This window comes from Thyridium curvatum (assembly GCF_004353045.1).
Source record: "Thyridium curvatum strain D216 chromosome Unknown NODE_9_length_649264_cov_80.371750, whole genome shotgun sequence".
NCBI classification, from domain to species: domain Eukaryota; kingdom Fungi; phylum Ascomycota; class Sordariomycetes; order Thyridiales; family Thyridiaceae; genus Thyridium; species Thyridium curvatum.
In genome coordinates, this window is record NW_022156764.1 from 365,064 (window position 1) to 381,479 (window position 16,416).

General features: G+C 55.4%; 5 protein-coding genes across 5 annotated transcripts; 3 read left to right on the forward strand and 2 right to left on the reverse strand.

The window, feature by feature from the left end:
• Window positions 1-118: 118 nt before the first annotated feature.
• On the reverse strand, window positions 119-3,595 carry E0L32_002308 (uncharacterized protein; the record flags this gene model as incomplete). Its single annotated transcript, XM_031136483.1, has 10 exons — window positions 119-1,059; window positions 1,108-1,590; window positions 1,733-1,800; window positions 2,016-2,465; window positions 2,523-2,660; window positions 2,714-2,799; window positions 2,856-3,029; window positions 3,090-3,112; window positions 3,161-3,356; window positions 3,413-3,595. 10 exons carry the CDS (start codon window positions 3,593-3,595, stop codon window positions 119-121), a joined length of 2,742 nt encoding a protein of 913 aa, XP_030988523.1.
• Window positions 3,596-4,752: 1,157 nt separating this feature from the next.
• Window positions 4,753-6,667, forward strand: E0L32_002309 (uncharacterized protein; the record flags this gene model as incomplete). Its single annotated transcript, XM_031136484.1, has 7 exons — window positions 4,753-4,990; window positions 5,085-5,183; window positions 5,248-5,345; window positions 5,418-5,776; window positions 5,826-6,444; window positions 6,496-6,558; window positions 6,608-6,667. 7 exons carry the CDS (start codon window positions 4,753-4,755, stop codon window positions 6,665-6,667), a joined length of 1,536 nt encoding a protein of 511 aa, XP_030988524.1.
• Window positions 6,668-7,425: 758 nt separating this feature from the next.
• On the forward strand, window positions 7,426-12,117 carry E0L32_002310 (uncharacterized protein; the record flags this gene model as incomplete). The annotated part of the gene is made up of 12 exons (XM_031136485.1): window positions 7,426-7,602; window positions 7,682-8,041; window positions 8,097-8,159; window positions 8,218-8,410; window positions 8,485-8,745; window positions 8,802-8,960; window positions 9,009-9,129; window positions 9,187-9,259; window positions 9,957-10,308; window positions 10,372-11,008; window positions 11,063-11,632; window positions 11,688-12,117. The coding sequence occupies 12 exons, from the start codon at window positions 7,426-7,428 to the stop codon at window positions 12,115-12,117; spliced, it is 3,396 nt and encodes a 1,131-aa protein (XP_030988525.1).
• A 666-nt stretch (window positions 12,118-12,783) lies between these two features.
• E0L32_002311 (uncharacterized protein) lies at window positions 12,784-13,926 on the forward strand (the record flags this gene model as incomplete). Its single annotated transcript, XM_031136487.1, has 3 exons — window positions 12,784-12,861; window positions 12,917-13,021; window positions 13,081-13,926. 3 exons carry the CDS (start codon window positions 12,784-12,786, stop codon window positions 13,924-13,926), a joined length of 1,029 nt encoding a protein of 342 aa, XP_030988526.1.
• Window positions 13,927-14,755: 829 nt separating this feature from the next.
• Window positions 14,756-16,012, reverse strand: E0L32_002312 (uncharacterized protein; the record flags this gene model as incomplete). The annotated part of the gene is made up of 2 exons (XM_031136488.1): window positions 14,756-15,027; window positions 15,094-16,012. 2 exons carry the CDS (start codon window positions 16,010-16,012, stop codon window positions 14,756-14,758), a joined length of 1,191 nt encoding a protein of 396 aa, XP_030988527.1.
• Between the last annotated feature and the right edge of the window lie 404 nt (window positions 16,013-16,416).

Below are 16,416 nucleotides of genomic sequence, written 5' to 3' on the forward strand. Positions count from 1 at the left end.
GGCTTGGGATTGGCTCATTCACACGCTCCGGAACTCTGTGAAATACCTTCAGCACAAGCGTATATAAGATGTAACCAATCTCTACCATACACTCAACCACAGTTGATTGGCTTCGTCATCATGCGTTCCATCCGGGGAAAAAGGGGCTCTCATCAAGAGTCCCCACTGTCCAGTCAGCCGGCACCTTGCCATTTTTCACCTGCTCTCTGGCCCAAGACTCTAGATTTCTGACCGCCAAGTCCTTAACGTGCGGGAGAGCCTTATGAGTCACAAGATCATGTTTGCCTCCTGTCAAAATTCGGGCCAACAGTGCTGGTACTTTCGGCTCGTCTCTTAGCTGAGTGAGAGGAGTGAAAGCAGTCTTGAAGTTAAACACCATCGCCCCTGTAAGGGGCAGCCTGCGCAATGTCTGTATGTCACAGCGGAGGTGTATATCTTCTACCTTGACGTGTTCTTCTCGCCCGGCGAATCGGCTCCTCTCCCACTGGACACCAAGCTCAGCCGCCGGGCTCGAGAAGAGTGGATCGTGGTCCTCCAGAGTCCACGAGCACCTCTGCACCGGTTTGTCCGTTGGCATGCGCGCGAAGAAGCGGTCCATTGAGCGCGCCATCTTGGCTGCGTAGTCCGGCACCGGCTCGTGGATCTCGGACAAGGCCATACCTCGTTTCTGCGCGATATCCCACCCCACTGACGAGCAGACGGCCGCAGCACGGAGGTAGTACTGACCGTCGACTTCACTGCGCAGCATGAGAGTAAAGTCCTCCGGGATGTTGTCGAAGACGATACGCAAGGGATGGGCAGACGATACCTCCGTGCGGGTGTGGAGGAGACGGTTAACAAACACAGTAGACTCGCTTTCCAAGGAGAAGTATCGCGGATAGCGGATGCATACAAACTGGAGGACCATTTCCATCAGTTCGTGGCAAGCGAGCTCCGAGCCCGGGTCATGAAAGAGGATGTGGTCCGGGTAGCGTCGTAGGAGAGACTGCCTCTGAGACATGGTGGACAAGTAGTTACGCTCCAGCTCGATCCAGTAATCTGGGTCCAGCTTCATAAGGGCTAGAGGTCAATCAGCTTATATCTTGTGATACTATCGGTACTGCTCACCCATCGTTTGATAGTAGCCCCATCTGAATGGTCGAAATGGTCGAAACGAGACCTTGTTGAGGTCGAATGATGGGTCGAGGGCATGAGGATGCCGCACACCACTCAAGACTGCATAATCGGGAAATCTTCCCAGAGCTTTGATGTCGAGAGTTGAGAACCCAGTTGGTGAATAGAGAGTCTCCTTTGTGTGAACCGATAGTGTCCTGGTTGTAGGCAGCGCTTTGGCAACCAAGAGCTGTTGTGGTATCTGATCGACCTGTTCGGTGGGCTTTGCGTATGAAGGCAAGCTGTGTCGAGAGAACCGTCGCTGGGGTGGAAATTGAAAGTCGTTGATGGTTTCTTTGCTCCGATGAGTCTTCTTGAAACAACGAAGCAGGACAAGCGCTGCCAGAAGAACAAGGACTGCAGCACTGCTGTGTTGAGAGAATGGCGACTTGAACAAGGTCGCAAGGCTCCCTGCACGCATCTCTGATTCGATCATGGCTAAAGGCGGCCAATGTGAATCAAGCAAGCGAGGTTGTACAACGTCAAAACACGGCACTCTCTATCATGACCGGGTTCACCCCGCACGTTCACACTATGGTCGATATCCCGAGATGCCCTGAAGGATCAGACACTGACCCACCCGGGCTGGATCCGCGGGGTAACTCCATGCTCCGTAGACCAGGGCCGGACTTGGCATGGCCAGATCCGCTCAAAGTTTAGCTGCAGCTCGGACATATCCAATGGACGACGTATCGCAAAGTCACATTGTAAACCTAAAACAAGCAACGCTTCGTAGTCTGTACGCCATAGCCCGAGGGCCTGAGACTTCATCCAAGGATCCTACAGAACCAGGACATCATCATCCATGAGTAATCGCCAAACAAAGAACTCCTCCCACAACAGCCCGCCCGCTTCCCACCTACCGCGCGGGCCTCCTGCCGTACACGATCCAGAAGTTCCAGTAGGCGTGGATTTTCTTGTTGCGCAGGTCCCTGCGCACCAGCGCCATGAGCACGCGGACCTCGTCGTGCGTCCAGCCCAGCACGCGCGTGAACAGGGCCAGGCTCATCGACTCGCAGCCCCACGAGAAGTTCTCCATGGCCCAGCGCCCGAGCTCCTTGTGCTTGGGGTCGCGCGGCCACGTGTTGATGGGCCACTTGACCGGCTGGGCGACGACGTCCTCGAAGCCCGCGCCGCGCATCATGTCGGGCACGTGCGCGATGGCGTCGAGCGGGAAGCCGGCGATGTTGGCGGCCTCGTGCATGTGCTTGTGCCAGCGGCTCAGGGCCGAGTCCTCGGCCAGCGTGTCGTCGTCGCACCGGATGACGAAGTCGATGTCGTGGACTTCAAGGTAGCCGTCCGTCTCGAGGAACCTGGGGGGATGTAAGCGAGAGATGCTCGGCGTGAGCAGGGGTTTGCACACGACGTACTCGAAGCTCTGCCTAAAGAACTTGGGCCAGTCTTGGAATGCGCCAATCATCAGCTGGCAGTGAATGTAGTCAAACTTGTAGGAAAAGTTCCACGGCTGCTCCAAGTCGTCGACTTCAAATTGGAGGTTCGGCGGGACACTACGCAGGTCAGAAGGCGAGTTGTCTCGGAGTAATGCCGGGGTTTCTCTTACCACTGCGGCTGTACGGGTGCCAGATCAACGCCGAGAACCTCGGTCTCCGGATGATCGTCAGCTTCGCGCAGGAAATCAGTATCTATCTGTAAGTTGAACTGAACACCGGTGCACAATGCTCACCGTATTCGATTGTCCATACGCCGGTGCCACAACCAACATCTAAGGCACGCCGGGGTTTCTCGATCGGAGCAAAGCCATGTCGCTTGTCGAGGGTCAGCCATACAAGATGGCATTGAAAGTCTACAGGCATGAGTCTGGATGTTACAAGCGGTAAAGCTTCGGACTTTTCCTCACCTAAGCGTTCTGTCTCTTGCTGAAGAATGATGGTTGTCAGTGTATAGAAAGACATTCATGGTGTTGCGCGCTCAATTACCTCATCCATAGGCAGTACATATTCTGTGACGGATGTCAGTGTCGAGACTCCCACGAGGGCGGGACACATACTGGCTTCCATATAACCCTGATACTGACGCCCATGCTCGCTCCTCTGGAGGATGAGCTCATCCCTCATTGATGCTGTGGACGAGTTCAGCTGAGAAAATACACCATTAGCCTGGGAGAACACACCAGTCAAGCCAGAACTCACTGTTCCTATCGCCGAATCTCCATCGTCGACCACGGGCTCTCCGTCCGTGGAGTCCTACGCCACTCATTCAGCACTACTCCGTCTGCGAGGGGTGATTCATGCGGCCCTACATCAGCCTCGAGAGGCACATCAAGCGCGTCCGCCTGTAACTCATTCAAGGGGGATACGGTGGTGCCCTCCCGCGGAGAGCCCGTCTTTGGAGACGATGATGTCCTCCTCTTGCTCTGTGTCGACCGTCGATCCGGGCTTTTACTCGGGCTCTTGCTGGGCGACTTGCTCTTGGGCGAGGCCATTCTGCAGGCCTCAGGAGCGTTTCCGGCTAAATCAGACGGACAAAGCCGGCTAGCGAGCTAAAAAGGAGCCCTGCGGAGCAGGAAAACGGATGCCAAATGGTATCTGGAACAAAAGGATATATGGACGGGGTCGCAAGAGTTGCTTTGCACGCCGTCGCAATTCCGCGCGCGTCGAGGTAAAAAGGAAGAGAAGCGATGCGAACGGACGGGCCGTTTCCCACCCCTCTCCTCCACACCACATGGGAAATTCGTGACGGCCCCAGCAGGGCCGGCCCTCTCACATTGTCTTGATCCGGCAGGATTTGGAGCCTTTTAGTGGACCGAGAGGGGAACACAGCAGCGGGCCAAAGGCGCCATTGCAGGATAGCACGGAGGCGGTGGCGGACTAAGCCCGTGAGTAAGGACCACTAGCGATCGTCGAGTGGGTGGTGGTGACGAACGGCGTGTCTCTGTCATTTCTACCCCGGTCTGTGATCACGGATAGCGGCCTGCATGAGCGACGTGACATGGCCGGCAGGCAAGCACAGGGAAAAGGGGGGAGAGACCGCGATGACGAGCATACACAGGCGTGCCGTTCCAGCATGTCGGAAACGATACTCGACGTGTCTCAACGAGTTACCACGCTTGCCACGCTCGTGTCTCACTCGCTATCTGCCAGCATCCCTGCTAGCCACGGACCATGACTGGCGAGGCCGGGCCTTTGTCCCACCTCCGGGTCAGCCCGCGCACCTCTTGACCCCTCCTGTCCTAGTGGTCGACGAGGGGATCCATCATTCGATGATCCAATTTACTGTCTCATCAGAGAACCGACCGCCGTGGCGGTGGGTGGCATGGTGGGATGATAGGTAGCCCACGGCCACGGTCACGGCGGCCTGTACGGGCAGCTTTTCCAGACATGGGTGCATCTCCGCTTTGCCCTCTGGAGAGGGACTAGACCCCCAGTCTCGCGTCTTGGTAATGCTACGCCCATCACTCGCTCTCTCCACTCACAGCCATCATTTCCCTTTTCTTGACGAGCTGAGCCCTGCTGTGCTGCGTCAAAAAGATGAATCTGCATCTTTACCACCGTTTCTTCTCCCGGGCCTTTCCACCAACCCCGAGCAGCGAGCCGAAGGGAAAACGAAGAAACAGAGCCTGAAACAGGGCGGGCCCGGAGAATGGATCACATTTCCAGGCTCTTGTCGCCGTCATCGGGAGTAGGAACCGCCGGCGCAGTGGTCGGCGCCCTAGCTCTCGCTGTCGTCATACCATGGCTGGCCCACGCGGTCTACCAATGGTACCGCCTATCCCACATCCCAGGTCCCTTTTGGGCTGCCTTCTCCAAATGGTGGATGGTGAGGGAATCGCTCAAGGGGCGACAGCCCACGGCCATCAAGGAAGTCACCGATAAGTATGGTGAGTTTGCTAAGAATATATCTCTCTCCGACCTACTGTGTCACTGGTACACTGTTGTGGACTGCGTTACTCACATGCTTCTCGCGTCGTGCAGGCTCGCTGGCGCGCATCGGACCTAACGAGCTGGTCACCGACGATCCGGAAGTCTTGCGCCGGATGATGGCCGTGAGGTCTGCCTACACACGGGGTCCTTGTGAGCGCAGATCATGATTTGGATATCTCATGGATCATATCAATTGACCAATGCAACGTCAAAGGGTACGATGCGATGCGGTTCGACCCTACAAGGGACAATCTCTTCTCGATGCGCGATGAAGCTGCACACACCAAGCTCCGCGCCAAGATGGCCGCCGGCGTCAGTCGCATCCCACCCCAGACTGTCGCGCACCCTCACTGACACTGCGCGCACGCGCATACACGAGTGTAGTACTCGGGTAAGGAGAACGAATCCATGGAGACGCAGATCGAGACGCAGATCGGCAACCTCGTCCGCCTCATCGAGAACAAGTACCTCTCCACGGCCAGCGAATTCCGGCCCATGGACCTCGCGCAAAAGGGCCAGTACTTCACCCTCGACGTCATCAGCGACCTCGCCTTCGGCCGGCCCTTTGGCTACCTGGAGCAGGACGACGACGTGTTCGACTACATCAAGATCACGAGCTCCTTCATCCCCGTCATGCTCATCCTCGCCAACGTCCCCAGCCTGGCCAAGCTGCTGCAGTCGCCGCTGATGCGGGGCGCCATGCCCAAGGAGAGCGACAAGCTGGGCTTTGGCGCATTTATCGGGTAAGTGTGCCTGCTGGTGGTTCAAGCGGCGCACAACTAACCCACAAAGGGTCGCGAAAAAGGTCGTCGCCGAGCGCTTCCAGGCCCACGCCGCCTCGCAGCCCGACATGCTCGGCTCCTTCATCCGGCACGGCCTGACGCAAGAAGAAGCGTCCGGCGAAGCCCTCCTCCAGGTCGTCGCCGGCAGCGACACCTCGGCCTCCACCATCCGCCTCGTCATGCTCTACCTCCTCAGCAACCCGTCTGCGTACAACCGCCTGCAGAACGAGATCGACGCCGGTGTCGCTGCGGGCAGGATCTCCAGCCCCATCCGGGATAGCGAGGCCCGGGAGCTGCCCTACCTGCAAGCCGTGATTAAAGAAGGTCTGCGTATCATGCCGCCCGCGGCCGGCGCCTTCTTCAAGACGGTGCCCCCCGGCGGCGACGTCATCGCCGGCAAGTTCATCCCGGCCGGCACGCAAATCGGGTCGAGCCCGTTTGGGATTCACCACTCCAAGAAGATCTTTGGCGAGGACGCCGAGATGTACCGCCCGGAGAGGTGGTTGGAGGCTGACGGGGACAAGCTGGCGCAGATGACTGCCACGGTGGACCTGGTGTTCCACTATGGCAAGTACCAGTGCCTCGGGAAGACGGTGGCTCTGATGGAGTTCAATAAGATCTTTGTCGAGGTGAGTTTAGCGGGCCCTCGAGGTGGAGCGTGGCTAACTGACTGTCTATAGTTGCTGAGGCGTTTTGACTTCACCGTTGTCAACGCAGAGAAGCCGGTTAAGATTGACAATGCTGTAAGTCCGATCTCAACTTAGGCTGGAGCTTGGGCTAACCTTTGATCAGGGCATATGGATTATCGAGGACTTTTGGGTTCGCATCATTCAGAGGGAACATCCTGTTTAAATTTTGGCCAGTATCTCAGTTGTTCACCGGATATGTTTGCTCCTCGCGCTGGCATGGCTAGACTTGTACCTTTTGACTGATTATCTGTGTTTTCGATACAACCCGGGCTTTGTAAGAGAGATCAATTTTTTTTTTTTTTTTTTTTTTTTTTTTTGGAATGATGTTGTACCTGCCGGCAAGCTCGGTTGGTGAAGGTAGAGACGAATCCACCCGTACTGCGAGAACAGTAGTGCTTCACACTGGCCGTATCTGCCCACACTCTCATATTGCATCATGAAATATGACTTCCTGTAGTAACATGCCGTCGCCAGCCGAAATCCCATACATTTGATTCTACTCGCTACTCGTGAAGCCCTCCAGATAACTCCAGTGGATTTGAGGCGGTCGCGGTAGACCGACGCTACTCGGGGGTGGCCGAAATATGGCCTCGCGCAAGACCGATATCTGTGGAGCCCTCCTGGGGAAACGGCGCGATCCAGACGAATTTCCCTATTCCGGAGACTCCAATAGCCTGTGTCTTCAAGTGTTGGCAGTCCGTTCAAAAGGAGAGGAGAGCCCTGACGCAAGATGCAACATGCACCGCCGCGGGAACAGTCGGCTTAACCTTGATTCCCGCATCGTCATCCTATCAGTACTTGAGGCGGTGCATCCCACAAAGCTGGACCTCAACTGACCCGATCCAGCTACCAGTACCTCGTTGCAGAGTACGCGACGTGATCTCCTATCAATATTTACACAGTCAGCCGTGAGAGATCACCATGAACGAGGGCAAGTCAGAGCTTCGCAACAGCTCGGACACTCCCCGTGCGGAAGAGATTGTTGCTTCCGGGATGGAGACCATCACTCCGCAGCAGAACCGGCGCATGCTCATCAAAATCAATTCTGTCGTTTTGATGACCATGATTCTTGCCTCGACCATGGCTTTTCTCGACAAGGTCAGTCCTTCTATGCCTTGCGTTGCCTTGCTGTTCCGCCCCGTTTCCACTCCCTGCTAACTTGCACTTTTCACACCAGAATGCCATGAGCTTCGCCGCCGTCTACGGAATGACCAAGGAGACCAACCTCAAGAACCAGGACTATAGCTGGCTGGGCAGTGTTTTCTACTTCGGGTACCTTGGAATGGAGGCGCCTGCCCTCTGGCTGCTGACCAAGGTGCGCATCGGGAAGTTCCTGGGCGCGCTGTTGATCTTCTGGGGCGTGACCATCACGGCCATGGCCGGGTGCACAAGCTTCGCCACTCTGGCCGTCGCGCGGTTCTTCTTGGGCGTCTTTGAGGCGGCGCTGCTGCCCTGCTGCATCCTCCTGACCTCGCTGTGGTATCGTCGAGAGGAGCACGCTATTGTCTCGGCGCTCTACTACAACACTTTTGCGGGTGTATGTAGAAATACTTGTCAGCTTGACTCTGAGAACTACGTTAACATGTTGCTAGATCTTCGGTGGTATTCTCGCCTACGCTATTGGCCACATCTCGGGTTCCCTCTCTGAGTGGAAGGTAAGCTGCCTGCAACCCTTGGCTGGTTGACAAACATCCGAACTAATTCTATCTTCAGTATCTCTTCATCATCTATGGCAGCATCACTATCGCACTTGGCATCACCGTAGTTCTCGCCCTTCCTGATGCGCCCTCAAACGCGTGGTTCTTCACTGCCGAGGAGAAGAAGCTCGCCATTATCCGGGTCGCTGAGAACCAAACCGGCGTAGACAACCACAACAAGGTAGAATCGAGCCAAGAAGGAGCGTTTGGTATGAGTGACTAACAGCTAATTGGTTTATGACAACATAGTGGAAGATGTCACACGTAACTGAGACACTGAAAGATCCGAAGTACTGGGTCCTGTCCGTCGGAGTCATGGCGTATGCCGTCACCAACTCCGGCATCACCAATTTCAACCCGCTCATCATCTCCGGCTACGGCTTCTCGCCCCAGAAGACATCGCTCATGTCTGCTCCGCAAGCAGCCGTCGCCATCGTCGCCCAGGTCGTTGCCACGGTCATCATGCTCTACGTACCTCGCACGCGATGTATCATTTGGGTCCTCTCGACGTTCCCTGCCCTTGCCGGTGCGGCTATGATTCACTGTAGGTACTATCCTTCTATGACCACGTCCACCATTTACTAAATTCGTCTCCTCTAGCCCTGGATATAAAGGAGCACCGAACTGCGTCGCTGGTCGGCGTGTACCTCATGGGCTTCTACAATGTTTCCTTTGTGACGATGCTCAGTCTACAGTCGTCCAACAACTCTGGTGCGACCAAGAAGTCGTTCGCTGGTGTTTCTGTCGCAGTCTTCTACTGTGAGCTTCTCCTAATGAGTTTGCGATCTGTGCTAACATCCCACACAGCTGTTGCCAATATCTTCGGTCCCCAGTTCTTCCGCACGGATCAGTCACCGTACTATCCCCTTGGAATTGCTGCCATGCTGGCAGCCTTTGCTATCAACGGGGTGATGGGCATGCTGTATTTGTAAGCAACGGAAATGGAGCCTGTTACATAAGGTACCGATGCTGACCTCCTGATTAGTGCCATCTGCTTCTTCGAGAACAAGCGTCGCGATCGCCTATACGGCAAGTCGACGGGGAGTCATCTGGACATTGTAGGCGAGGATCTAACTGATGGGGAGAATCACGCTTTCCGATACAGCTATTGATATCGGACGAGGGTCGCACAAGCAAGGAATCTATGAGTTTGGTCTTCTAGGAGTGATCATCGTGGCTCTGAATCTAAGATTCCATGCCAATTTACTTTGCACGGGATGCTCACTGGAATCCGGGCAGCCTGGAGCCAACTGATGTCAACCGCGAGGCTATGTGCAGTAATTACAGTGCCGAAGAAGTCACATCCGAAGTAAATCGTACCCGGGGGGACGCACGCGACTCGCGCACACCTTATCTCAACGCTGAGAGCGTTTGAGTGGCTTTCGGTGCGGGAGTAGCGTGACTCGCACAAGTCCGAAGGAGCGGACCTAAAAAAGATAAGGAGTGGAGTTCGAAGAACCACCGACTTCGGCACCCCCCGAGCTGTTGCAACCTCATCTCATACCACGTTCGCGCAAGGCACTTCTCGATTGACTGGTCGCGTGCTTTGATGTGCAAAGCTCGCGATTCAACTTCGGACAGTCCCGAGCTACCACAGACGCACGATGCCAGGGCCACAAATTCCCGGAGGGCTGGGCCTCCATCCATCGCTCTCCAAGGCATGTAGTCGGTGTCGATCGAGAAAGGTCAAGGTAAGACCCAAATTCCGGACGCCTTTGCAGCTGACACACCCCAGCCTGATCACTCTGAACATAGTGCGACTTGAAGGTACCGCAGTGCTCCGCTTGCTACCGGCATCGAGAGGAGTGCAACATCACCGAATGTGTCGCGTATCCCTACTCCACCGTCCAGGCGCTCTTGGACCAGATAACAGCCCTGAAAGCTAGAGTTGACCAATCTCCCGCACAGAGTCTCGGGACTCAACCTGTCACCGTAGGCTCCGGCCCGGAATCGGTTTCCCTACAATCTGCCCGACCCCATCCCACACAGCCGCTCTCTGACAGACCGAACCTGGACGATGAGAGCTTACGGAAGGAAGCCGAGGAAGTTGGCGTCCTGGCGCTTGGCGGCCCAAGTCGCTTCTCCGAGGGTTCATACGGTGAGTTCAGTATGGGGTCTTGTGCGAGGTCGGGAGCAGGCGTTTTTGCTCACGTAAAATATGTGTAAACAGTCGGAGGAGCCGCCGGGTCAACATTCGCTCGCATTTTCTTCAGGCAACTCACCCTCATTCCATCAGAGCTACCGGACAGAAGAGGGGGCTTCCTAGATCTATCGCCGACGACACAACAAGCTGCTCTACCACCGCAGCCAGTGGCCAGGCGCCTGCTGCACGCGTATATCGCACGCGTACATGTTTGGTGGCCGTTCCTCCAGCTGCCAGTTCTTCGGAGGGTGTTTCAGAAACTGTACCAAGAGCCAAGGAGTTGCGATAACCAGGAGAAGTTTTTGGTATTTGTGGTGTTGGCTCTGGGAAGCAGGGAGACATTGCATGGCAACGGATCTACTTCTCAGGGACCCATCGACATGAACGACTCATCCTCGTACTTCCAGACTGCTCTGCACTTCTTCCACAACTTCTACGACCACCCGCAGGATCTCCTCAGGATTCAAGCAATACTTCTACTAACTATATGGATGCTTGACTCGCCAATCTCGGCTGACATCAACGATCTATGGCATCTGGCGCGGTATGCCATGTCCGCGGTCATCGAAGCAGGTCTTCACCGCCACAACACAGACTGGGGCTTCACAGCCGAAGAATTGGAGATACGGAACAGGGCATGGTGGTCCGCGTATTGTTTGGAGCGGTATGTCCCTGTCCACAATACTGATCATGGCCGTTGCTTAACACTCGTGCATAGGCATGTAGCGACTATGACAGGCCGCGTGCTCTCGGTCCGGGAGCACGCCATACACGCCCTGATGCCCACACCGATGACATTCGACGCTTTGACTGAAAGCGAGGCAGCAGCAGCCCCAGTCTTTCACAAATGCATTGTCGAACCCTTCAAACACATGATCAGACTTCGGAAGCTTGGTGGCCGTATTCTCGAGTCGGTGTACATTGCAAGAACCCCTGACGGATTGGCACTGGATACAACGTTTCAACAGATATCCGCCGAAGCAGATGCGATAAGGCTAGAGCTGGCCAATTGGGATCACCAACTCAACACTGCCGTGGTCAAACCCTCTCGCGAGTACTCCGAGATGAAGATCGAGTCTTGCCTCCTACGTTTGATGCTTCAGAGGCCATCACCGACCTACATGGTTCCGTCGAGCCAGATGGTGTTCTCCTGCTCCAAAGCCGCCTCCAGCGCAGTAAAGAACTGGCTAAGGTTGGAGCAGCAGAGTGGCATCTTGGCGGTGTGTCGCTCGTCGAGGCAGGTCCATGCTATCTTCTTGGTCGGTCTTGCTGCGCTCTATTGCGATTGGTATGTAGCTGTAAACCCTTGAATTCGATCAGCATGATATTAACATTGTGAACAGGCGCTCAACGATTAAGCCCAACACCAACACGACTGTAGCCATTGCTATGCCTGTGGGTCGAGCATGGCGTCACGAGAACGACACCATGGTTTGCATGGACCTATTGAATAGAGGCCTCTCGAAGCTTCAGTCTCCCAATCTCTTCCGTTGCTTGGAGGTGTTTCAGGCTGTGAGGCTCAAAGTGTACAAGGACAGTCCTGGCGCCAGAACCTCACAGCTCTACAACCCCATCACACCCTCTGCCGATGGGAGCTATGGAGCTATGGAAACTCAGGACTTTGACGCCGGGATGAATTTATGGAGTCTGCCCGGTGATAGCATCGAGAGTTACCTCGACCAGGTCAATGACTTCCTAGGTGGGGGCGTGTTTGATGTAGATGAGACTCTGAATGGGTGGTATACTGCTTTGATGCAGGAGGTCCAGCAATGAGAATTGCCGATTTCTGTAGAGGTATTTTAGGCTCCGCTTGCAACGACAACTGTCAACAACATATTGGTCTTTCTGCTACTATAGTCTTCAGTAGTGGTGATTAGGATATGTCTGTCCACACCAGCTTCCTTTCGTACTGCACAAGAAGCTGGAGGAGCACTGCGTTCAACGAAAGCTGCGATGGCCGACACCGCCTACGAACCATCCTGAGTTGTCCCGTCCCCTTACATCTGGCCAATCGATATCGTTCGATATTATTCATCCCAACATGTGGATTGGGTACACCATCGTGGCCACCAGTATTCTGCATCAGGGTAACGTTCGCATGTTTCCGGGGGTACCGTACCTCTCGGGATGCGCGGGTCGTATGCTCGGCAATTGGGATTCGTTGGGTGGGTGGTGGAGAATGGCTCGGTGCTGTCCGAGGCGGCTTCGAACATCACCGAAAAGTGGCGCGGTTTTGCGGGTTAGTGTTTTCGGATTGCTGTAGTAGATAATGAAATATCGTCCATCTATTGGTGATTAACTAGCATTACGTCTACTCAACGAATTCTCTTGATATCCCATCACTGTGATTCATATCACGTCTATGTTCCCCTGGCTTTGTCAAGAGCGACCTTGCCCGAGCCCGCCAACCATATCATTGTCGATACAGAGATAGTTATCATGACGCCGTCAGCAACATCAGACGCACATGGCTCTACTCATGCGGTTGTCCCCAATAAGAAGAATGAGTCTATTCTGGTATGACAAAGACACACTCACGGGGGATGTCTGATCTGAACTGACCCAGATATAGGTCGGCATGCGAGATGGACTTACCGGAGAGTTTCGGCTTGTTCCAAGAAAAGAGGCGACCGTCTCAGTATTTGACTCGAACTTCTTGGTCGGTGATGGAATTTGGGTATGCATCCTCCTTAATCTTGTTGACCGAGTCTTCATGAAGCTGACATCGGTCACCAGGAGGGCATCCGCGCCAAGCGAGGCAAAGTCCAGTTCGCCAGGGAGCACCTGAACCGGCTCTTCCAAACGGCCAAGGTCATGTACATGGACCTCGGGCTCACAAAGGGCGAGCTACTGACCCTCATCCACGACACGCTCGACGCCAACGACATGCAGGACGACGAGCACGTGCACATCCGGCTCGTCGTCAGCCGCGGCGTCAAGGCGACGCCGTACCAGAACCCGAGCGTCAACCTCGGCCTGCCCCTCATCGTCATCATCCCCGAGATCAAGGCCGCCGACCCGGCCGCCCGCGCGCGGGGCCTGCGCCTGGGCACGACCTTTGTGCGCCGCGGCCCGCCGGACGTCAAGGACGAGCAGTGGAACCACATCTCCAAGGCGACGGACGTGCAGGCCTGCATCCACGCCAACTTCATGGGCGTCGACGAGGCGCTCATGCTCGACCAGCGCGGCTTCGTCAAGACGTGCAACTCGGTCAACTTCTTCATCGTGCGGGGCCGCGAGGTCTGGGCGCCGACCAAGGACAACCAGATGCAGGGGGTCACGCGGCAGAAGACCATCGACGTCTGCCGGGCGCACGGCATTGCCGTGCGGGAGCTCGACTTCTCGCTGACCGAGGCGTACGGCGCGGACGAGGCGTTCTGCACGGGCACGTTCCCCTCGCAGGTGCACGTTGTCGAGATTGACGGGCGGACGATCGGCGACGGCAAGCGCGGGGCCGTCACGGAGAAGATTCAGCAGTTGTACACGGAGCTGGTCCAGTGGGATGTGAGCAGGTCGCGGGAGGAGATCATGGCCGAGGTCGAGGCGCCTAGAGACTTGAGCTTCCTCGAGAGTCTGAAATAGGTAACATAGTAGATGACAAACATCGCTTTTTTGTTGTAACCTATTTTCTGGAATGGGAACTGTGGAGGCTTTGAGTCGTGACTCTGAACTGCAATGTGTGCGAGACCAGGTTAAGGGGTCTCTGGGCCCAGGGGGGCCCCGGAGGAGGAATTTCAGGAGGATGGACCCCAGGATTCAAAGCCCTTATAAGGAAGGCTAACGCAGTCAGTTGTCGGGGAGGAAAAGACGATTGGAAAATTTGGCAACATGGTCAGATTGTTTAATGGACAGGAAATGCAAGGGGCAGGCCCGAGGAGGACACGAGTTCGATTCCCGATGACGATAATAAAATTAAATAAAAAACCCCGACGACTAACCCGACGACAACACAGACCACTACTCGACGACAGTGCGATCTTGTGCGGCAGTAAAATCCCCTGAAAAGAGGATTTTCGTAGCAGACTCCCTCCCGAGCGAGTCTGCAAGCTTTTTGCCAGCTGTGATGACTTTGTGTTCACCTTTTTGTTAGTAACTTGTAGCACAATAGTTAAGGTTTACCCCTGAGTATTATCAAGATGGTAAAACTGCAATGTAAGAGGTCTCTAAACAGTGATTTCAAATGAAAACTTGAAAACCTTATTCAAGCTGGTCAGTGTGTACGTAGTAGAGTAATAGGAATTGAGAATTACTTTGCATAATCTTAGAAAGAGTATGTGACTATTGAATTATAAATAAAGGTTGATATGTTTATGTAAACATATGACTCGTAAAGAAGGTATTGAAATTGCAGATAGGTAAACTCTGACTCCTTGGGGTTCTGGAGCTTTAGGTAAGTTCGCAAGGGCATAGATCAAGGAAGGAGCCCGTTTTGCTTGAGGAAAGTGTTTATCGTGTTGTAAGTCAAGGGGTGAGAGTACTCCTGCCTGCTGTTAGCCTCGATTCCCATAAACAGAATTGTGTAGGTGCATCTTACAAAGTTCAGCCCGTGGCCAGCCTTGGGTACAACGCAAGTCTCAAACTTGGTGACGTTGGGAAACATCCCCGCAGACTCGTCGAGGATCGAAGCAACGCCAGGCATGCCGCTGTTATAGCAATCACCCCCGCAGAAAGGGACGTCGCGTTCTAGGATTCCCATTGGTTAAATCATTGACTTTCCACAAAATGATTTTAATCATTGATGCAACTCACCTCCAGTGATGATCAGCACGGGACCCTCAAAGTGGTTCACCAAGGCAGTGCTCCCACCAATGGTCAACATCTCGCCGACAGTCACCGGCTGCGAAGTGCTCGCGGCAACGTTGAGGATGTCAGGGTCGAACTCTCCCGGCGCGAAGAAGTTGGTCTGCGCCGCCGACACGTCCCCTCCGGCCAGGTAGCCCGCCGGGTACTGCGACAGCGCGGGGATGGTGTTGGCGACGACAAAGTTGCCGCCGTAGCCGAAGTAGGGTAGAAACCGCGGGTCCTGCGAGAAGCCGGTCAGGACCAGCCCGTCGGACAGCTCCGGGTCCGTCACGGTGAGGCTGTACGACTGGATCGAGCCGAACGAGTGGCCGACGTGCACGACCTTGGAGAAGGCGCACCCGACGCCGGGGATCTGGCCGTGCCGCAGCATCAGTGTTACGGCCTTAAGGGCGGCGATCTCGAGCGTGGACTGGATCTCATTGACGGGCTCGCCGTGCTGCGACATGCCGATGCCGAGGCGGTCCCAGGCCAGCGTCGAGTAGCGGTACTCGTCGACGGCGACGGCGGTGTAGCTGTAGTTGTGGTCGTGCGCGGGGAAGTCCCAGTAGGTGCGATCGAAGGCAATGCCGTGGGTCAGCAGCTGCACAGTGCCCGAGGGACCCGAATCGGGCTCGCAGTAGGTCGTCTGCAGCTTGTAGGTGCCTGAAACGGTCCGGTAGCCCGTCAGCGTCTCGTTGGCATAGTCGTGGCCCTGGCGCAAGTTGTCGAGGATGAAGTCGGTGGCCTCGATGTTGGTGGCGGGCGGGGCGACGTCGAAGACGCCGTTGCGGGCGGAGATCTGGACGGGGACGACGATATCGCGGCACTTGCGTGCTGTTGCCGTGGCGGCGAGGCAGAGTGTTATGAGGGAGGTGGCAGCGACCATCTTGCCGGGGTTGCTCGGAGGACAGATTGCGAAACAATACCTGTAGTTGTTAAGAGCTTTCGAGTAGATAGTGTCTTCCCTCCCGATCATACCTTCGTCACCACTCCGTCCTTATATACTTTTGACTTGACTGGGCAACCATGACGGGGGATCGCCGTCAACCAGGAAAGGCGGGTGATAGCTCCTGGATAGCGTTCTCGGCGGGAGCAGTACCCCGTCCGTCAGATGTGGTCACTGGAGCGCCTGTCAGATCGCTGACAGTACCAAGCGCCGCAGAGACACCGGAATAAGCAAACTGACGTGCATGTGCAAGTACGTCTGTCATTTGCTCCAGCCCAGATATTTGCGGAGCGCGTGGGGTTAAGGTGCGGCGTATTTTCAGCTCGATCGGGATGTTGAGGGCG